The sequence below is a fragment of the Miscanthus floridulus genome, chromosome 4, assembly GCF_019320115.1.
Source record: "Miscanthus floridulus cultivar M001 chromosome 4, ASM1932011v1, whole genome shotgun sequence".
In the NCBI taxonomy this organism is placed as follows: domain Eukaryota; kingdom Viridiplantae; phylum Streptophyta; class Magnoliopsida; order Poales; family Poaceae; genus Miscanthus; species Miscanthus floridulus.
The window spans coordinates 106665234-106688175 of NC_089583.1; the positions used below are offsets into that span (position 1 = coordinate 106665234).

At 41.9% G+C, this 22942-nt stretch overlaps 3 protein-coding genes and 1 non-coding gene across 5 annotated transcripts; 1 reads left to right on the forward strand and 3 right to left on the reverse strand.

Moving 5' to 3' along the window:
* Positions 1–526: 526 nt before the first annotated feature.
* LOC136552486 (F-box/LRR-repeat protein 25-like) lies at positions 527–2790 on the reverse strand. The gene is made up of 3 exons (XM_066544061.1): positions 1538–2790; positions 1273–1440; positions 527–820 (listed from the first exon to the last, which is right to left on the reverse strand). The coding sequence occupies exon 1, from the start codon at positions 2593–2595 to the stop codon at positions 1651–1653; it is 945 nt and encodes a 314-aa protein (XP_066400158.1). The 5' UTR covers positions 2596–2790; the 3' UTR covers positions 527–820; positions 1273–1440; positions 1538–1650.
* A 1027-nt stretch (positions 2791–3817) lies between these two features.
* On the reverse strand, positions 3818–3891 carry LOC136553123 (small nucleolar RNA snoR60). Its single transcript, XR_010783030.1, has one exon. It is a non-coding gene; the product is annotated as a small nucleolar RNA snoR60 (small nucleolar RNA).
* An 11067-nt stretch (positions 3892–14958) lies between these two features.
* LOC136550260 (uncharacterized) lies at positions 14959–16964 on the forward strand. Of its 2 annotated transcripts, none has more exons than XM_066541766.1 (4): positions 14959–15190; positions 15569–15639; positions 15847–16192; positions 16274–16964. In XM_066541766.1, the coding sequence occupies exons 3-4, from the start codon at positions 15857–15859 to the stop codon at positions 16805–16807; spliced, it is 870 nt and encodes a 289-aa protein (XP_066397863.1). In that variant the 5' UTR covers positions 14959–15190; positions 15569–15639; positions 15847–15856; the 3' UTR covers positions 16808–16964. The 2 variants fall into 2 exon arrangements, with proteins under 2 accessions (XP_066397863.1, XP_066397862.1); XM_066541765.1 differs by having other exon boundaries at positions 14960–15190; positions 15839–16192.
* A 134-nt stretch (positions 16965–17098) lies between these two features.
* On the reverse strand, positions 17099–20686 carry LOC136550259 (pentatricopeptide repeat-containing protein CRP1, chloroplastic). Its single transcript, XM_066541764.1, has 5 exons — positions 18953–20686; positions 18411–18563; positions 18192–18263; positions 17674–17862; positions 17099–17570 (listed from the first exon to the last, which is right to left on the reverse strand). Exons 1-4 carry the CDS (start codon positions 20621–20623, stop codon positions 17752–17754), a joined length of 2007 nt encoding a protein of 668 aa, XP_066397861.1. The 5' UTR covers positions 20624–20686; the 3' UTR covers positions 17099–17570; positions 17674–17751.
* Positions 20687–22942: the final 2256 nt, after the last annotated feature.

Genomic DNA, 22942 nt, shown 5'->3' on the forward strand with positions numbered 1-22942 from the left:
GTGTGATGCTGAAGCTCATGTGAGCTGATTTTGTCGATCTCTACTAGTCATAGCCAATCGATGACGGATAGCACGAGGAAGGTATGGATATAGTGGTGCAGAACTCCAAGCTCGAATGAGAATGAGGAGAGTAGAAGAAAGAAGCGTAGAGTCATGCGGATGAGAAGGAGCCACGTCGCTAATAAAAAGAACGGGTACGGACACATGGGCTTCCTGTAGAGCCATCCAATGATTTGCGCTGGCATCGGACACACCAACCACAGCATTACCGATATACAAAGGATTCAAAGAGGTGTACAATGTACATGATGGACTAGCTAGGTTGCCACTCTTCAAGAGTTTGACACACAAGTCAACAGCCGTATGTGTGCAGGCAAAGACATAGTTGGATTAGGGTGACTAAGACGCAAAATAGAGATTTGTGGATGACGAGAATTTCATGGCATTTGCCATATGTAGAATGTCAATAGTAACAACACCCTAATTGTTCACTGCTTCACAGGTAAACCCTACATAAGTCCTTACATGGAACTAACATATGGTGACTTCAACTTTGTTGTTTGGATCAGCAGCAAGCAGCATGTCAATCTAGTTTGTACACATATACCAGCTGCTCTGTCTATTACATTCTGGTATAGTAATGTGCACTTTTTTTCTGAAATGTTTCATTGCATCTGTACAACAAACTCACAAGTTTCGCGATTTGATTTGCATCTCCGCCTCCCATTACTACTACTTCTTGGAGTGAATACAACACAATACCGTCTGTGATCAAATGATTTGCATCACATGGGCAGCTTGACAACTTGCATGGATAAGGCTGAAAAGAACAAAAAATGCTATTTAAGACCAGAAAAGATGCCCTCATCTAGCTATATATCATATCCAAAACAATCATGCTGGGGCTATATATGAGCTATCTAATTAAATTTTAGTTGCATATATTTGCATGATACATATGCCCAGGACGTGCACAATAGTGCTACTGCTGCAACAGCAGCAGCAGCAGACAGCCATACACTGCACATTCAGTTCACCGGTGCAAGGCGGTGGCGGTGGCAGTGGCGTTGGATGGATGAAGCGAACACAGCCATATATGCAATTATCTCATAAGAATGAGAGTCCTAGAGGTAGACGTAGAACTTTTAACCAACATCAAAAGGTGAACTATTAATTGATGACGATTTACACTATTATCAATCTAAAATAACTTGCATAAAGGGTAAGTTCTTTATATATAGACAAAAAAACTTGTATATAAGTAATACTTACCACGAAACCACTCAGTCGCACCACAAGTTTTCTTATACCAACACATTTGCGGAGATGCAGTATTATTGGTTGAAAGGCAGACGACACGGCCATTATTCTTACAACAAAAGCCTCACACTTGATAATTTTGTTTGTGTTCTCGAGAATTCTCATGTATTCTTCTGCGCCCTGAAAACCAATTGTCATCAAATTAAACGCTGATATTCAGGTTTAGTTATATTATATAGTTATTAATTCATACACATATAGGCTAGGCTAGGCATACCTCTAAAAGCAATATATCCAGGTGTAATTCATTAACGGCGTCGAAACGACCCAACAGCACCAAAGACCGAGAGGTTAGCTGCAGCCGTTTGACATTCGTTTGGCTGTGGCTTGTCATAAACGATCGTAAATTTTCAGTCGGAACAGTATTTTTCTTTCACACAAACCAGTCAATAGATACGAACCAGCCAACCGAACCGGCTGTGAGATGGCGCCCGGCCTCCACCAGTTTGTGACACCTGCGATCGTAGAAATTGCTCCAGCACACCTTGGAGAGCTTGTGGGCGACGATATGATGTGAGCGTCGTCGATGCCGTCACCCGACAAGCACAGGGACAACTCCTGGAGCTCTGGGGTGGCAACTTTGAGCGGACCGTCATAGAACATGTCATAGGCAACCACCCGTAGCTTCTCAAGTGAGTCCGATTGTATGGAGAGGATATGATGTCTGCTCAGCAGGATGATGTTTTCCAGGAGGAGCTCCTTCAAGAGTGAGCACCGTGAGGACACCATTTCTTCCAATTTGCGGTTCTCCATGCGGGCGGGCTTTATCGTCAGGGCGGCCAGCGCCGTGAACACGCCGCCGGCGTGGCGCAGCTGAAACCGCAGGCGCAGGCGCACGCCCACGGCGGGATCTAAGCTAATGGCCGTAAACCTCCCGCGTACGGGAAGCACGAGCTCCCCGTGCAATGGCAGCGAGAGGTAGAGCTCGCCGGCAAGGCGCTCCGCGGCGAATTGCAGCCACGAACAGACGTGCTCCGCCGTGACATGGCGCGACTCGCACGACAAAGCGATCTCGAGGCGGCGGAGGACCGGAGCGGACCACGCGGCCAGGGCGGCGTCCACGCGCTCGGGGCTGCAGTAGCGGAGGGAGAGCTCGGGGAGGTGGGTCCAGACGCGGCGCCAGCGACGGGAGAGGACGCTGCTGCGCGCCGCGTCGTCGGTGCTCGGAAGGCAGATCAGGATGCGGTGGAGGAGGTGATCGGGGAGGTCGCTGATGCGATCGGCCCCGCCCCCGAGGCAGCCGTCGACGACGACGTTCCCCTGATCCGCGACCATGATCTTCCTGTCGCAGATCTCCAGCGGCGGACGGCGACTTCGACAAATGTTCCCTCCGATGCCGATGTCCTTTTAGTTGCCGACGCCGCCGCCGCGGTTCGTGTCGGTTCGCCTTCCATTGGGTGCGTCGGCGTCCATGATTCTGTTATGGGCTTATTGATTCCGGGCTCGACCTTCCAAGATCGATCGTCAATCATCATCGGCCTGCCGCACGGCCCGGCGGCCCGCACCCACGAATCTCATTATCTCAGTCGGACTACCAAAATCAGTTTTTTTTTTCTTTTTGGGAAAGTCAAGCTTACGCCACCAAATTTAGACTATGCCCATGCAATCCTATAAACTACTGATGTTGATTTGATTTGAAACACCCCCTACTTTATTTGGTCTAATTTAAGTTTTGACGAGATTTATGTTTATTTTTATTTATCTATGTATAAGCTGAGTTTTATTTTCAAAATTTATGAGACGATAGAAAACATCGTACTTATATTTAAAAAGTATTACTATGAAATTTTCATTAGTATATGTTTATATAATTTTGTACCTCTAGTGTTAAAATATATTATATTTCCTAACCTATTAAAATAATGGGAGTTGCTATATTTCAGTCGCCTGAAATATAGCATTTTTCAGGCAACGTCTTAGGGCCATCAGATCTGGATCCAACGATCACATTCAAAGCTGGTTGTTTCTGTACACAGGCAATATTAACGGGTCCGCGAATCAAACCCGCCAAACCTTACCGGGTCCATCAAACCTTAACAGACGCATGATCCAATACCCGCTAACTGAAGTTGGTGCTCGGCTGGGCTAGAATTGAACTATTGGCCCAGTAAACACACTCTTTTGAAGGGTTGCCCAGTAAACACACTTAACGTATCTATCCCACTGTAGAACGAGTCTCTACCACAAATTAAAATTGACAGAGTGCAAATTTTATTTCACTGTTGCAAAAATAGACAATGAATATGGTCTTCAAAAGTTACAACACAAGAATATGAAAATTGCACGTTTCAAATAGTGCAAAAACTATATATTGTTACTACAATTATATTGTATATGTATATAAACACAGAAGTGAAACTAATAACTAGTATTATAAATCCATCAAGCAACAAACTGTTCAAAATTACAATGGTCCAAACAGGCAATGGCAGGTTATTTATAGATATCACATACACAGTTGGAACCATATATAAACGAGGAAATAAAGGGCATAACAGGCATCAGAAACTCGAATCTGCATCATCCAATTGATGTCCTGAAGGGGAATCCGAGTATGCTCATCATGTGCTAAGACCAATATTGCCAAATTAGAAATGAAAACAACATAAAGGCAGAGAATACGGGTAAACAACTCTCAATTCAACAATGTGACAGACAAGTGAATCAGACACCAGGTTGCAAGGAAATGATAGGAATACCTGGTCAGTGCTACATCAGAGAAGATAGCATCAACCATGCCAACCAATATCCAGTACCTTGCCGGGTACCTGACATCCTCAGTAATGGAGATCAAATTGGTCCTCTTCTTTGCCATGTTGACAAGGTCTCTTCCACTCCTGTGGGAGAACTCAATTGCATACACCGGCCAATTCTGCAAGACTGCAAGAGTGTCCAAACTCTTAAGACAACATACTACCCACAATCTGACAATAGTAAGGACCATGCTACAGCATTAGCAGTAGCTGCTATAGCTTTTTGCCTCTATTTTACTGTAGCACTGAACTAGCAGCAGCTACCTGATACAAGCACTTGAAATCTGCAGCCCGCACAGAATAGAAGCAGCAGGTAGAAGATTGTAGCAGAGAAGGCTTGCTTGAGATCCATAGGATTCCACATTTCCACTTGTGGTAACCACTAATGAAATGAGTGCACCTGTTGGAGAAACAAAGTATAATTGGCAGATCAGTTGAGTTAGATGGAAACAGAAGCTACTACAGCATGGCATCTCCACTTTAGACAGAACTGGAGAGGCATCAAATAAGAAAATAAAAGGCAAACGCATAGTACTGGTGCATATGGTGCAAAACATAGACCGATACTTACACTTGAGCTGAATGTCACAATTATCCTCTCTATGATATAAACAAAAAATTCCTCCATCTTCTTCCCCCTGGCTCAGTAGCAACCCACAAATTTTATAACAGCTATACTAGGCATACGCTTGGTGTCTTGCTGCAAAAGGCAAGGATGTCAAATGAACCTATGCAATTGCCCAAATAGCATTGGGCCACATGTGTGTTGACACAAATAGTAAAGCAACACACTAATAAGTAGATTGCGGGTGGAAGACATTCTCTGGCAGAAATCTGTAGTCAGATTCACAGTCAAAGTGCAGACCAAATTATTGCTACCTATCTGATAAAAGCAATAAGGAGAGAACATAATTCATACAACCATACATGCTTTGAACTGAACAAACAAGGAATGAAAAGAACCTAAAGTCTACAAAATCACAAAAGCTGAATGTGTAGAATGCCATGTTCAGCTGCCCTAGTCCAATGTTTTTCAAGATAAACTAAAAAATGTCTACAGAAAATGACTATGAAGGAAATCAAATATCTGAGTTTGACTATTACTTTGCCTTGAAATACTACTCTGAATTTTTTTACATATACTTCTTAAAGCCGATTACGCAGATTTACTAAACAAGTAGAGTTTTCCCTTGATAATTTGATTGACAAAATTTGTTTGCATGAAAAATTTGTTTGCCAAAGATCACCATTTTACCTAATGATGGACAACTTTCTATATATATCTTCTAGTAATATAGTTGCAAAATACTAGTTGATAGTTTAGACTTCACATGTAAAATATTGAATCAGACTACTAGATCAATATTCACACCAAACTTTAGTAAGCCATCTAAGATAGATCACAATATAACATGTAAGGTACAGCTGTATCGCCATACATGCACATTAGTAAGCAAAAGCCAAGACTTACCCCAATGAGCAACTGCAGCCACTTTAGCCCCTTCACATGCTTTTGGACAAAAGGGACCCCTGTTCCAAAGAATCAACAAAACAACAACAAAGATGTGGTGTGTGTTGGCACAAATAACAAGAAACAAGCATTGTGCAACAAGAACTCAGATAGACAGAAGGTTTATCTATAGTTGTTAGCTGCTTCTAGGGCTGGGAGAGAGAGACAGAGAATGGTTGGTTGGGTGGGTGGGGAATAAGAGAACCAGACAGTGATCTAGGTCCAGGCAATGGCAAAAAATCACAAAGAACACAATTACAAAGACAAAAATGTGGTCTATATTGGCACAGATTCCAATTAACAAATTACATTTTTTTTTCTATAGAAGGACAAAGTGTGCATTTAGAGAGAACATATACTGACCATTGGTTGCTGAGAAGTAGGGCTAGGCAATGCACTTGAGCACAACTCTTCCTTCACACAAAACTTGAACCCCTATCCTGAACAACCTCCTCCCTGCTTTTGACATATGCAGAACTTTTAGGAAAAAGCCCAAAATGCTAAAATAGGCTCAATTCAGTAAGCAGTTCGTGGACAATAATCAGCAGTGAAGAAACACACTGGCTGCTGTTGTAAAGATATTTAGGGCCAACACAGAAACACAAATCAAAGAGGACAAATGAGAGGTGTGTGTTGACCCAAATTACAAAAAACACATTTGAATACGTTTTAGCACAGATCACAAGAGACAATTTTTTTCTATGGAAGGACAGATCACAATTTTTTCTATGGAAGCACAATCACAAATCACAAGAAACAATTTTTTCTATGGAAGGACAGATCACAACTTTTTTCTATGGAAGCACAATCGCAGATATGTCTAATATTCTGAAAAACAATGAAAAATTTTCCAGTGATTATGCAACTAATCATGACTTCACTAAACATGGTTCCTATGCGTTAACTTATGCATAGGAACCATGACTTCACTAAACATGATTTCACTAAATGCCTTCTCACAGTTTTCTAGAACAAGGCACTATAAACCATAGAACCAAAGTAGCAGGGCAATTTCAGTGCACAAGAATAACACTGGTTCTCTTACCCAACAGGCATACACAATTAGGCACTGATGAGATGCAAAAACATCCTATCAAAACCAGTAATGTAACAAATTAGCTATGCACTACAAAGCCTTTAAACAAGCAGACCACTAGTTAGTCCTCACTCCTAGCTTGCTTAGAAATTGTAAGCATCCCACAAATATAGTTGAAATAAGGAAGCAAAGCCCCACCTGTTAACTTGGTAATGCAATTATATTGTATTTTATGTTAAAAATTACAATACACAAATATGAAAATTGCACATTTCAAATAGTGCAAATAGTACTCGTTCTTAATGCAATTTTATTGTGTATGTATAGGAGAGTTCAACAGCACTAGTTACCTACAACTGCTATGGACAAGAGCAACAAACAAAAGAAATGAATGTGAGTTTCCAAAATTCATACCTCACACTTATCAAAAATCTGTGCTAATACTACTCAAGTTAGCTAACTGAAAACATTCCAAAATTCCCAACATGAAATCCTAAACACACAATCCAACAATATAAGGCCAATGCTATAGCAACTCCTAGAGACTAGCCATATTCTGTATTGGACCAAACCTGCTCAGTTGCTGTAATCAGAGCCGCTACTAAAGAACCTGATGACCACAATAATGTGCAATTGTCTGATAATAAATGTGCAATCTAGAAATAGATACTAACCAGCACGATCCAAAGCAGGAGCTGCAGTTTCAGCCAATGGATTTCCTTTTGAATGATAGGGAATTGTTTTTGGCTCTGAAACTTGCAAATCAGCACGGAAACAAATTTCACTTTATCTTTGGACTGAAAATAAATAGAAAAAATGGTTGTCAACTATCACATGATCACAACAAATACATAAAATGGTTCTACATAGAAAATGTAGAATGCAAGCTAAGGAAAGTGTAGAGAAGGAAGCACAGACCGAAAACAAAAGATTCAAACAGCCCCTAGGCTGGACTACAACAACAACAGCAACATTACATCTGTGCTAGCTGCAAGTGTAGAGAGACTAGGGACTAGAGACTAGTGAGAAAGCTCAACAGTACATCTATGCTAGCTATAGGGAATGCCGAGAGAGAGAGACATAAATATACAAAAACAATCAAATGAGCTCAAAAGCAGATGCCCCATGCCCCCTTCAAACAAAATGGATACAAGCTACTACTCAAGCTAGCAGTTCTAAATGGATGGTCATTACAAAACAATCAGTGGAGTGAGAAAACTTGGTACAAATGATATGTTACTAATAGACGACGAGGCAAATGGTTCAACAGCAGCATATTGCATATGCTCATGACTACAATTACGGTGCCCTATACTTGCAATTTATATTATTGCTGATTGCAATTATGTAACCGGACAAAAAGAAAGGGTGAGTGGATTTCACATGTGAGCTTTTATCCTAGGTCATAGTCTCAATGCAACCTGATAATACTGCCATGTGTCATGCATAACAAAAAGCATGACCACTCTAAGAGTCAAACCAAGCAGATTAACTAAAAATAGCAGAGGTCTTTTAACTTGCTCATATGTATAAAAAGACACCACTATAATTTTAGTGCCACGTAGAATAACAGAGGCAAAATAGACACAATACAGATTCTAGAGGTATGCTACTGCCTAAACAATCTAGATCACTTCTACTACCTAAGCAAGCGAATTAACAATCAAAATCAGGTGCTTTGGTCAGAACATCACATTTGCGAGGCTTCTTACCAAAATGGCATGTTGTAATTTCACTCCTGCCACTTTTAGTGTGCCCACACAAGGCAAATGAAAACAAACTAGTTCTTTCACCTGTCTAAACAATGACAAACAGATGCAATAAATCCAACAAAGTACAAAACGTATTTTTCCTGAGTATTTTTTCCCTCCTAGTCTATATGTCGACACCCAGCTGCCTACTTCCCACTGGCCAGGAAAACAAGTGGTACAAATTAAAGGCCCTAAAAAATATGGTGCATAGATAAGATTACTTAGCCAACTAATTGTCACACATAATTTGATACCGCAGCGGTACTAAACAGATACAACTGAGGTGATCCCTGAGACAAAGGTTTATGAGCAACGTAGTAAAGAAAGAGCTCTACCATATAGGTGCATACAATTTTTTAATATTGTTATTAATCCTACAAAATATCAGAACCACAACAGATTTCTGGAAGGCGACAAAAAACTAAAAGGGAGAAGTAAAACAATCTGATTTCCCGCACTGACGATTTTTGTGTATGTCACAGGCACACACATGTTCACCTATCATTGACCAGTGATTCAACTGTGTTGTTCTAATGTTGGGCTGGCATAATCGGTGACAAGAAGGGCAAGGGCTACTGCGAGCTGATCGTGGCGTGTACTTGAATTCGGGTTTCGTAATCAGGACAGAGCAACCATGCATTGCACATTTGCAGCCTATCCTATTTCACTTATTGGACAAAATACAGAAGTTCAAAAATAATATCAATGAACCCCCAACTTTCTTCTGGAAAACAAGAAGTGAAGGAAACGAGCAAGTAAATCACTACACTGCTTGCCGCTAGAGTTCAAACCACACACGGCAGCAGCAGCAACAACAATGCAACCGTTCTCAACCTCGCTCCAACCATCACCCGGTCACTAGTCGTCTACCGCGGCAGCGAAAAAGCGACGGCACACACGCCAAATGCAACCCAAAAAACATGAAATCCTAAACAACTAAATCCTAATTACAAATAATGAAGTTATTTATTAGCTTATGAAGCATACTAGCTTCCCCACCAGCAAACAACGGGAGATACTATGTGAGCAGCCAAATTTAGGACAACAAACAGCTGAAAATAATTTGGATACTTTCTGGACAGCAAATGTTGGCTTGACAATCAGAAGACACAAACAGACTGTAATCTACTTTAAACCCTGCTTCAAGTACTTAGGCAGACATTACCACAATAGCTACTCAGGTAATTTGAAGCAACTAATGCCTACATTACAGGTAACTACACCACATCACACACAAGTTCATATTTGAGTTGCAAAAGTCAGTCAAAGCGTACTTTATAATATAGCACGAGTTCCTTTGATGGTTTCTGGGCTCTGATAAGGAGCAGCAATAGACCAGTCCACAACAACAACAACAACAAAATTTTTTAGTCCCAAGCAAGTTGGGGTAGGCTAGAGTTGAAACACAATAAAAAAACATATTATAAAATATAGAAATGAAAGGAATCAGTTCTTATGGATACAGAGTGTTCATCTTTGAGTTACAGAAGTTGCAGTCCACACACCAAAGACGACAACAAAAAAATACCAATATTCTAAACTCTGAGCTTTGAACATGAGGAGAAAAATGACAAAATGTAACAGAAAAGTTTCAGCTTGACGAAACCAGAATCCATCGCTATGGAAATTACCTAAAACCGTAGAAAGGTAACTTGTTGCCAGCAAGAACAGTGTTGTTGAAGCCAATGGGGACATGACCTGGAGCACAATCCTACAATTTGGCAAGTTACAGAGAGTTCAGAAAGAATAGTGATGATGTGAAATAATCATATAGCTGTCATATAGGTGAAATCAGCCCCTGAGCATGTTAACAGTAAAATGAGAGCACGATTAAAGATATCATATAGCTGTCAAAAATGGCATTCTTGACAAACCTAGTAATAACACACATTATTTCTAAGACACCTGTCTTCCAATCAAGCATAAACTAAATGTTGAGCTGAGGATTCCAATAAGCCAACATGATATATTTTTAGGAATAAAAAACAAACAAAACTATATAGCAGTTCTAGGTGGCTTTGATAATAAGCATGAACTAAAAAATAATTTCATGATATCAAACTGAAACATGGTTCCTGACTATTAAAGAATTCATTAAGAATTATATGACCAAGACAAGTATCACTGTATTTATTTAATCTGCATAACATCTTCAACCATTCATCTTCTCAGTTCCACCTATGGCAATGTACAGTGGACACAGAAATGGCAAGAGGACTCCAACTTGGTCAACTCACAAGTGAAACATACAGCTCAACTACTTCTTTTCAATTAATGATAAAGACTCACATCTTTGCCCTTACAAAATACAGTAACATCTACATCCCAAGTCTTTCTAGATAATCAAACTGAACATAAACAAACAACATCTAATTCTACAGATCATTCAGGCAAAAGAGAGAACAAAGACTCACAGAACGCAGAGTTGCTGTGAAACTAAAAGCACAGGAACAAAAATTCAGACTTTAGAAATGGTAAACCGTACAAATAGACTAGAATTAACTGAAACTGCAAAGCTACTCAACTACTGCCAACCAAGCCATTTAGGCTCGATTGAGGCTTGAGTACAGAAACAATTGTCCAAACTAAATTAAAGCTGGCTAGACATGATTAAAAACTGGGCAGGGAGGCCAGCAAGATATCATGACAGCCATGCAAGCCGTCTGAACATGAAAAAAAATACTAGATAGCAGGCCACACAAGATATCATGACAATGCTGCAAATAAGATAAAATTAGCTACTATACTACAGATTAACATTTTTTTTTGTATTCAGCATGTGTAGATGAATTTTGATAAAATCATTTATCACATGAAGCTAGCATCTAAAAGAAAGGACAAATACACCAAGGCTGAAAACCAAAAGCACTCTAATTTGTAGGAGTTCTAAAGCTCACGCGAAAAGCAAATGGAGACTGTGCTCCTAGTTTCAGAAAGCAGATGCAGCAAGATAGGTGCTATGCTGGTTTCAAAATTGACCTGATAGACTGAAAACAAGTGCAGCTGAATGAAAACGAGCTGTAAACTCAAATTCAGAAAAACACAGTTGAAGATTGAACTGTTTTTAGAAATTTCTAGGCCTAATCAAACTGCATATCTCTAACAACCTTCTGTTCAGCAGTGCTGCTCTTGAAGAAAACACAAACCAGCCAAAAGAATTAAGTGACATTGGAACGGAGCTGTTGCTGCTCTGAAAACACAAGTTTCAGACAAGCCACAGTTCACAGGTTGCACATCAAGCTTCACTGTTTATCAACGAGAACAAATCAAAATGCAATGCCATCATGTATTAACTTTAACTCAACAAAATTCATATCTGAAGTGTAAAAGAGAAAAGAGCTAACAAAACACAAAGCACTAGCATCAAGTTAATCAACCAACAACTAATCATTGTCCGACAAAATCGATTGTGGTTTGGCTCAATGTGTAAAAGCATGATGGTTGAGACAACTAGGATAAAGTAAAAATTACATTGGAAGAAAATAAATACAAATGAGGCATGGAATGGCAAAACCCCGTCCACCTGAATAAGTTAAAGCACTCAACTGGTCTACGCAGAATCTGCACTCTATATATGCAAGTCTGCCTCTTTTCCTTTCATCAAAGGCTAACATGCATCACATTTAAAATTCACAACACAATTTACCGTGGCTAAATTAGCAGCCTTAGCCACGAGATGTGGAACCTACATACACCATAAGAGCTGCAGGCTCTAGCTTCAAGTCACAAAAGACGATGCAGTGTCAGATGACACAATGCCACCCTTTTTCTGAAATGTGAGTGTCAAAAGATGCAGAGTATGCGATTATATCTGGAGATGGTTTTGATGAATTGAATCAAGAAGGTTCCTATCATCCAGTCAACAAGATGGCTAGAATTTGTGTTGTAGAACCTACATACACCATAAGGGCTAGGCTACTGCTTCAGTTCTTCCACCACCTACAGAAGTTCAATAATCATGTCTGATTGCGTGCTGGACCAAACAAATCCTTTCGATGTCTAGAATGTAGGGAGCCAATCATGTAGAATAGACAACAAATTCGAGTCACAAAAGAACAAGCACAGCCGCATCTCCATGTCAAGCTAACAGATCAAAGCTTTAGTAATTAAGTAGTACGCAATAAATAAATGATTGCATGCATAGCCAGATCTACAGATCGAAAGCTGACTGAACCCACATCAGGAACGGGATGGGATACATCACACCATCAAACTCTAAACATATGCCCTCCAGGTACTAGAAGATTGAACCAATCAAACAAATCGATCCCACATCAGGAAAGGGGATGGGATACATGATGCAACAGATGAGGAAGACGGGTACAAAGAGGAAGGACAGGAAGCAACCACGCACCATAGGGCATCCCCGGAGCTCCTCGGAGAGCTTCAACAGCATCCGTGTCGGTGAAATCAAGCTGAACGCCTGAACCTTGACCTGGATGAAATCGCCTCTCCCTGCTTCATGTAGGAAATGGGATTGACTGCACACATGAGCAAACAGAGCAACAAAGAGGAAGGAGATGCAGCAGGCACATACAAGAGTGCATCACCGGAGATCCTCTGGAAGACCTTCAACGGAGCGCCGCGACGGGGATGCGGGACGACCACCAGGGAGCAGCCACCGCTGGGAGATGACCGCCGCGCGCACTGCTCCACCGCTGCTGCCCCGCGCACGCCGGTCCTCCACTAGGGGCCACTGTGGTGCCGAAGGAAAGGAGAAGCGGATGCGCTAGCGCCACCGCCACCGCAGCCGGTGCTCCATCTGCTAGGGAGCCGGAGGAGACAGAGGAGCGGGCAGATCTGGGACTGAGAGGGTGGGAGGGAGAGCCAGAGAGGAGTGTGGTCGAGCACTCGAGTAATGCGGCGGGCAGGCTAGGTGCGGTGTTAGCGGGTGCGGTTTCCAGTGCCTTGACCCAATAAGAGACATCGGACCGAAACAAACCAGGCGGATCTTCGAGAACATCCGACGGACAGAGCGTCGCCTGAAACAAACTCAGATTTCAGGCGACTGCACAATAGGAAAAGTGTAAAATAATAATAAAGAAGTTATCATGTATTCCTTTCTTTCCAAATTATAAGTACGTACAGTATTTTTGCTGTGCACCTAGATATAAATTAGGTTTAGATATATAATAAAAATATATAACTAACAAAATAGAATGAATTCTAATTTGAAATGAAGAGAGTACTTTTTTTAACATAATTTTCACCATACGTTTTACCGGACGACAATGACAAGTTCGAAAAATTATGTATTAAATGAAAAACTAGCCTATGCTAACAATTTCTAGTAATATATATCATGGCAATTTCTGTTTGGAATGCAGTAAAACTTTTCCTATGTTTTTCTGTGAAATTAAACTGATTACAGTAAAAGTCATGTACGATTCTGCGTTAGAAATAGGCTCTAAGTGTATTACTCTAAATAAGGGGCTTTTGCATTTATATCCCTACTTTGGATACCTATGCTGATTTTGTCAACAAATTTTCAACTTTGTGATTTTAGTTTTGATTGGTCTGCTACCAAAAATTTGTTATGCCAAAAATTTGGCAACGAGAAGTTGCCAAAAGTTTAGTGAAAGAAAAATGTCACAGATTGGCAATGCAAATGTGAGATGCTAGCAAGTTTTGGTAGTAAACCAAATAGTAGCAACGTCAAGTGATCAGGCTCTTTGTTTCTGCGTTTTTTTAACTAAAGACTAGGTTTGCTCCTATTCCTTTCGCAGTCGATTCAGCTATAAAAAAAGACAAGTACACCTACGTGGATTTGCCCTAAATTTTGTAAGTACTATGTGATTTTATCCTATTTTGACATCAAAAATTTAGAAAGCTCTATGACATAATTTAAAAACAATTTCCACAACAAAATTTGATGAAATTTGTTATATTTCAAATTTGAGCAGGAATGGGCATAATACCTGAATTATCTAAACTCGACTCCGAAATACCCAAACCCAAAATACCCGATCACTATTTTGGACAGTAAATTTAGAAACATGATTTTAGTTTGGGTAATTCGGGTATTTGTCCCCAGTAACGATTTACCCAATTTACACGAAATAGAGAAAGATTATATGCTATTTAACATTTGTGCTATTATCTAATGCTAATAGTGACGTAATTATAGCCTACTGATCTATGATGCAATGATTCTATTTTTGTCCTAAAATGCTAATAAAATTTGTTGTTTATATTGCTTAAATTTACGGCTATAATTCTATATCTTCTAATTTTTTTATGATTTTCAAGATTTTGGGTATTTCGGGAATACGCGAATCTAAAATTTTGGGTACCCAAAATATTGTGTGCCATTTTCTGAAGAAAAAAAATTCGGGTATGAAATTCGGAAACCCCAATTAAACAGGTAACCCAGAAGCCTACCCCTATCTTAATCCTTGCTATTGCCAAATGCATTATGCATTGATTTCAATATTCTAGTAAATTCCACGGAGTACCTTCTTGTAATTAAGGTGCTTTGTTTTGCAAGTGAGCCTCACGTCATCTTCGGATACTTCTATCTCGAAGAACATAGTGTGGACAACGAGTGTTAGGCATGAACACTGTATTTTGCTTTCTAGTGATGCGTATGGACGAACGATGTTTAAACTTTTCGCTTTGCGAACTTTGAAAACTATATGAGTGATGAGGTATATATTTGACAAGCATGTCAATACCATTCCGGATAATTCTGTATGGACTTCATCAGGTGACCTCAATTCCGAACCCAGAAACCTGGAATCCTTTGGAATTGACTAATTCAGGCCTCCGCGGCGCCGCTCCTCCTCGTCTCGTCTCCCCCGCTAGCGGCCTGCGGCCACAGGTAAATCTCCACCGCCCTCTTCATCCTCCTCACCGGCGCCCTATTCGTCTCCGGTGCTTTTCTGACACGCCCTCACCTCAACCCTCCGCTCCACTCTTGCTGCGAATCCTCTTTCTCCTGCCCTAACCCTACCTGGGAGATGGTGACCAGGTCCATGTTCCCACCGTCGTCACCACCCGCCGCCCGCCGGCCTCCTCCTCCTGCTAATCCCTGTAGCTGGGTTTCTACATCCAACTTCCAGAATCCAGACCCTGCCCCCACCCCACCCCCTACCAACAGATGTATACGCGACCGACTCTGCCTTGCTCGATGCTTTGCTCCTTGGCCGCAGGCCCGCATTGTTTACTATTGGGATTACTGAAGCGTTCGTACTTGCAGGATGCTGTCCTGAACTCCTAGTAGAGCAGCGCCTCGCAGCGAGGCCAGATAAAGAGGTGTAAGACCATAAGGTTCGTTGCAAGATCTCAACTGCTTATTGCTGGTATCAGACGCTAAGGGTTGAAAAAGGAAGAAAAAACAATTGCAATTTTGTGAATTAATCATCTGGATATCCTGTCTCCCATCCCATGTCCCAAATACCCTATCATGATTCACCTGTAGCAACCAAATCTTATAAATCAGGCTAATGTGTTGCTTGCCTGATTTTAGCACTACAGATCTGGTATCATGAGTGCAAGTAATGGGAAGAAGAAGTATAGGGGCTATCTTACTTGGACGGATGATATGGATCAGGTGCTCCTGGATGTTCTTGTTGAGCATCACAACAATGGGGGTCACACAGCAACCGGGTGGAAGCCACATGTATACACTGCAGCAGTGAGGAATGTGCGGGAGAAGTGCAACGTGGACATCACAAAGGACCATGTGATGTCAAGATGCAAGACGTTTGACAAGCACTGCAATGTACTTGGCAGAATACTCGCTCATGATGGATTTGAGTGGGATCAGGATAGGAACAAGCTTGTGATTCACAATGAGGATGCTTGGAGCAGATACATAGAGGTGGGGCAAATGCATTCGCTTTTGTTAATTTGTACAGAAATAAGTTTGGGCTCATGGTTCAGTTTGATGGTTATTTTGCAGAAAAACAAAGCTGCTGCTTGCTATCAGCATAAAGTTATCAAGAACTGGGGCGCAATAAGCCTAATATTCTCCAGAGATCCTTCTGCCACAAGTGAAGATGTCAGTGCAGGTGCTGAGAATAGCCAAGAGCTGGCAACGAAGTGTGCCGAAGATGTCCAGGACCATACTCCAAGTTCACCTTCAACATCTGGACCTAGCAGTCAATACCGTCCTGGACCACCCTTAATGACCCAATCAAACAAACAAGGCAGGAGGAAGAGGTTCAGAACAAATGATGCTCTCTTTTGCATGTCTGGTGACATAAAAAATTCGTTCCAAATATCTATGAAGTCAAATGAGACTCTAGATGAGCCAAACAGTGCATCCCCTAAGGAAATCTTTGCAACACTTCAAGCAATACCCAACCTAGCACGTGATGACTTGCTAAGGGCCTATCGTATCCTCACAAGCAGTGATCGTAAGTTTGAATGTCTTACGGTACTTCCAATGGACATGAGGAAGGATTGGTTGTTGATGGAGATTGGGAAGAAGTGAGGTTCAGACAATATCTATCCTTATGCCAGTTCTATCTTAGGATCGCTAGCATTGTTTAAACTTGGAAGTTCGTTCTGTAACTTCCAACTCTTCACTGCAATGTATCAATCTATGTGTTTGCTCAATATATGTGTCACTGCTTAATGTTTATTTGTCATGTCCAGTGCCCTAATTTAGTTTGCTTGCTGTTTTTGCGTAATCACTATGTGTGTACCACACCGTACCTCCTTAAGTTCTGATGTTCCTGAGAACAAACACGATGTGTTCCCAGATAACCTTGTGTACTGTTAGAATACCGGTGCTCTTTTTCTATTGCTTCCACGTCATCTAAGTGAAATTGTATATGATAAGGGCAAAGCCAATAGTGTGTTTGTTTCTTTTAGGCAATAAACATGTAATACATTTCCTTTGTATTGCCCTAGACAAATTCTAGAAATGTCTACGTCTAAATACAATTTGGAAAAGCTGGAATTGTAATTCCATGTTACAATTCATTCTCAGCAAAAATACTGGAATTGAGTTATAAACCAATGTCAATTCCAATCTTCCAACTCAAATTTTGAGGTCTGGACAGACTCTGTATTTGTCTCCTATACCAAGATCCTCACTTCTTGGTGTCATGTATTTAACCTATTTTCATTGCAAATGATCAAGATGTATGTCTTCCCTTCCCCTAGGTGATTAGGAAGACAAAATGAAGATATTGTTGATTCTGTCATCTTGCGCAAAAGCAGAGCGTGGCAATCAGCATGTTGTGCTTCACCTGATGAATATATAACCATACATCTTAGCAAAAAAATACATTTATTTATCCAATAAGCTTGAAAACATATACAGCAATGTACAAGCATCAGACCAGTACTAACCTTCTGTTGAAATGTTCTATAAGATCAGGAGAAGGTTTATGATTCTATCAGGTGGTATCAGTAATTATGTCTAATTTCCTATGCAACCCTCATGTGTTTCATGTATCTTAAAGCTGACCGCAGCATTGCTCTAGCTTTTCGATCAGGGGCACAGCCTGATGTGATCATTTCTTCATAGATAACAGGAACCTGTTAAATTATTGGCAAAACCGCAAGGATCAGAATTCAGGTCATGTCTATTCCACCAGTGGAGCTTGCAGTTTTACGGCTATATAAATCGTTCAGAAACTATAGATTTTAAATATAAGATAACTAATTGGTTTACAAGATATAAAAAGCAATAGCTTCTACTCTAATTATCTGAGAGGAACAAAAGCTAGATTATCAAATGGATCAGATTTATTAGATCTAATGGATTTGATAGCATGTAACGTTAGCAGGTAAGATTTTGATCATCTGAGGTGTGTCTACTTTATCGTGGCAAGGAGAAAGGAGAAACACAAGAGTTTGTGACTTACCTTATCAAACTGCTCAACACGTATTAAAGCTTTCATCAATGTTGTGTATGTTATAACATCAGGCCTCAAACCCTGCAGTATGAAATGCAGAACATATCAGACTTCCATTACACACAGACGAATTGCCAAAGACAGTATGATAAAAAAGAATGACAGTCGACAAGTAACATGAGTGTCTGAAGCAGATCAAAATAAGAAAATGTGAAAAACAAGACTCACATTCTCCTTCATGAACTGCAGCACAGAGAAGGCTTCAACAACCCTTCTATCTTCACCAAAAGCATTAATCAACGAATTCAACACTAAGATGCTAACCTCCAGGCCATCTGCTTTCATAGCCTTGACCACATTTAATGCATGGTCTGCTAAACCCTGTAGATAATCATGCATGGACAGTGAGAACCCAAAATTTTAATTTGAATAAGATAATTTACTTAATCTGGCTGAAATGTATCAACACTACGACCCTAGTTTGTGTACTCAACTAAGCAAACAATCATATTATACAAAAACTTTAGAAACCAACTAGGTAGATACCAAAGTCAGAACATATAGATTCCACTTGTAATTAGATTGTGCAGGTCAATTGTTGGCAGAATAGTACTGGGTATTATGAAGTAAATCTCAACAGTAGCACAACAGCTAATCAATTCTGCATCAAGGCTTTCGGGGTGGGTTATCTGGTCATAACCAGGTGTCGGTACAGGATATTTGTTGGTAACTATAGTTGAAAAATATGCTACAATATAAGACTTCCTTACCCTTTGAGCATATGCATTGACTAAGGCATGGTACATAGTAGGCGATGGCTTGAGGCCATCAGCTTTCATCGCTTCAATGCAATCAATTGCCTCCTTGTATCTACCGGACCTTCCATACACATCCACGAGAGTAGTATATGTGATAATGTTGGGTACCAGTCCCTGCTCCTTCATCTCTGATAGCATTGCTTCCACACCCTCCCAACGTTCTTGCTCTCCGAGTAAATTTATCATGATGTTGTATGTGGTCGTGCCTGGTGGGCAATTGCTTTCACGCATCTCCTCAAACAGCTCCATAGCACGGTCATGCCGCCCTCCTTTACAATGTGCATCAATGAGAGTATTCCATGTGACAACATCCGGCTCAATCCCTTCTTCTCGCATTCTGTCAAAGGCATCCATAGCATGCCCAAGGCAGTTGTACTTCCCAAATGTATCTATCATGACGTTGTAGAAATGCCGATCTGGCCTTACTCCACCAGCCTGCATCTCTCGGAGCACTGCGAATGCCTTTTGCCAATCCCCCCTGTCACGGAATCCTGCAAGGATCCGACTGAACACATACGAGCTTGGTTTAACTCCATCAGCCTCCATCTCCTTCAGCAGTATCCTCGCACTTTCCCACCTCCCAGCCCTTGTGTACGCGTCCACAAGCAGGCTGTAAGTGGCCTCGTCTGGGGCGACTCCGCATTGTGACATTTCGTCGAGAACTTGCTCTGCATTCTTGAGCGAACCAATCCTGACATACCCTTTGAGCAGCGCGTTGTAGGCACGCGTCCGCGGCTTGATCTCCCCAGCAAGGAAGAACTCGAGGAACAGCGCCTCCGCCTCGGCGACGCGCCCCGCAGAGCCAAGCGCGGAAATGAGCGCGGTGACCGCGTTGGACCGCGGCGTGAGCCCGATTGCCTGCGCGGAGGCGAGGAGCTCGAGCGCGGCGTCCGGTAGCGCCGCCCGCGCGAATGCAGAGATGAGGTCCGAGAAGAGCGGCGCGTCGGGCTCGAGCCGCGACTCCCTGAGGTCACCGAGGAGGCGCTCGAGCAGCGCGGCGTCGGGCGGGTCCCGCGTGTTGAGCAGCGAAGCGAGGAGATGCGAGTAGGACGCGAGGTCCGGGAGGAAATCGTGCTCGCGGAGCAACGAGAGCAACCGGAGCGCCACGGCGGGGCGCGAGGCCGCGGCGGAGGCAGCGAGGAGGGAGTTAAGCAGCAGCGGGGACGGCGGGTCGGAGAGCGACGGCGGGAAGGAGAGGAGGAGGGAGTGCGGGAGAAGGCGGCCGGACACGGAGAGCGAGTGTAGGAGAGACGAGAGGAGGAGGTCGAGCGGGAAGCAGAGACGGTGACGGTGGAGGAAAGGTAGCAGCGCGAAGGCCACCGGCAGGGACGCGTCACTGGCGGCGAGGTCACGCAGCAACGCATGCCACTCGTGCGACGGGACAGCCGAGTAAGTCGCGGCAAGGCGGTGCTCGGGCGCCGGAACGGATGCCGGCGGGGATGGCGAGGTGAGGGAGGCCGCTACGGAGGGGGACGAGAGGTAGGCCAGGAGGGGCTCGAAGTCGTAGCGGCTCGCTGGGACGGAGGCCGAGGAGGAGGCTGCGGGTGAGGTAGTGCAACCGGCGGGAGCGAGGCGGCGCAGGTGGTGGGGGTGGAAGGTCGAGGGGAGGAGGGAGGCGGGCATGGTGGAGCGGAGGCGGAGGGAGCGAGTGGTGGAGGCGCGGGCGCGGGAGGGAGCGAGACGGCACACGGGGTTCATCTGGTTTTGGACATTTCCCCGTTCGTGCCTTGGGTCATGGTTGAAGCCAGAACTTCATTGTGGGACCCATATGTCAGTGTTACAAACAGCATGTACGACTATTATAAGGTTGAAGGTTGCATACCTAGATCCTTGTCGCGGAAAGGATTTCTGTCTCTTCGATGGTCTCAAAGCAGTTTTCACCGGTGCCAACTCACCCCACGTATAACCTTTTTTTTTTCTCTATTCGTTTGAACTGATCGGTTGTATCGTTTCAGTGAAATAGTAGTTTTTTTTTCTCACAATAAATCAGCATCGATAGTATCAGCCATTTTTTCAGCCAGCCGAACATGACCTTTCTGTAGATATAGTTTTAGTGTTTGTAGATCCTTATAATCGTCGTTGACGGAAGCAAATGAGAGATAGTGCTTTATATTATAGGTGTATAAATTTTTAGCGCAGAAGTACGTATATAGCAAAAATATGATTATAGTAACTATTTTTTTTCGATTGCTGGCACCCCTACCACCTATATAGATCCGCCATAGTTATTGTGAAAATGATTCTAGCTTCTTCGAATGCCTCATGAACTTTTTCGCTGATGCTAGCTCACCACGTGTAAATCTTCCATGTGCAGATATGTGTTTAGGGTCTGTTGGATCCTCTGCTCTAAACTATAGAGCAGTAAACTTTAGATCTAAAGTCTCAAGATAGGTGGTCTAAAGTTAGCTCTAAACTTTAGCCCACCTCAAATTAGAGTTTTAGACCTCAAAGTGAGCTAAAGTGCTATAAAGGTTTTAGAGCTCTAAAGATTAGAGAAGGGGATCCCAATGAGCAATTAGTGTGATTGCCGCATGCCCAACAAGTGTCTACGTCCGATTCACACAATGGAAAAATAAACATGTCTTTGCTTCATCAATACATGGCGGGTATCTGGCCTGCGGTTAGACAGGCATTGCCACATGCAGCACCTTGATGCACATGCCTACACTCTGATCCTGATGATGTTCTTGGTTTAGCTACCTCAAATCTTTATGGACTCTTTGGAATGTGGGCTTCTAGAAAACAGAGAGTAGGAAGAACGTAGGAAACTATAAGAGTGAACATTTGGATAGATAGCAGAAAAACACATAAATTCAATTAGGGCATCTTTGGAACACAAAATTCTAGAAACTCAGTAATAGGAAAAAGGCAGGAATAGAATGCTGTCACATCTTGAATCATACGGATTGATGAAACACAGGAAACTGCAAGATTGATCGTTTGGATGGAGTGTAGGAAGTCAAGGAAATTCGACAAGAGTGAGTGACACAAACAAAAACTTTCTATGAAGTTCAACCTCTCAGTAAAATTCATATGAAACAAGCCATTCTATAGTAATTACATATGATGTTCGTTCAGGAATTTTTTTTTTACCTGTAATCACTTCGTTGGTGTTCATAACAAAGTCGTCGTTGTTGGCATTAATTTCATCAGTAGGAGGTTAGTTTATGGTTACTATCTACAAAAAAAGGAAGGTTCCCCTAATCACTCTCCATATACAGGAATAGTAACTCTATAGGTCATCGTCTTCATCGCTAATGGCTACAGAGTAAAAAAAAAAAACAGGTATCCAACTTGATGGCCTGGAGATGCTTAATCTGCAACATGTTTTATCTCAATGATTCATCTATCATTGTTCTTTCATTGCTTTAGATGTACTTCAGTCTGATTCTAGAACGTTGGTTCTCCTGGTATGCCCAATATTTTAGGGTTCATCGACGGATTTAGCATGAGGACTTCAGCTTGCTGTGGTGTTTGACAGAGCCCTCTTGTTTGGAGCATCGACTACATTGACGAAAGCTACTAGTAAAAAAGACAACGGAAGGACCTAGATTGAACATTATATTATGTCGAACTTTAATATATTCTTGTTCCTTTCCCTTCAATCAAAAGAACAATGCATGAGGTATAAACTCTCATTTGCACATTTAGGGCAGTTCCAACTCAGAAATTATAAGATAATTTTTGTATTTACCAAATCATATAGACACTATACTCATTCTCAATAAATGATTTGTTCAAAATAAAACTTTTATCCAATCGGGTGTATAATATCTCCTATTATGTACGTATCACATCTTTTTTTATCTTATTACATAGTTTTTTATAAAAAAACATTTCTCTCTCTCGCCTCCTTAATTCTAATGTCATGTCACTATTAAAAACTGATTGATGCCTTAATTAATAGTCATAGAAATTATCCTAACTAGAAGAACGCCTCAC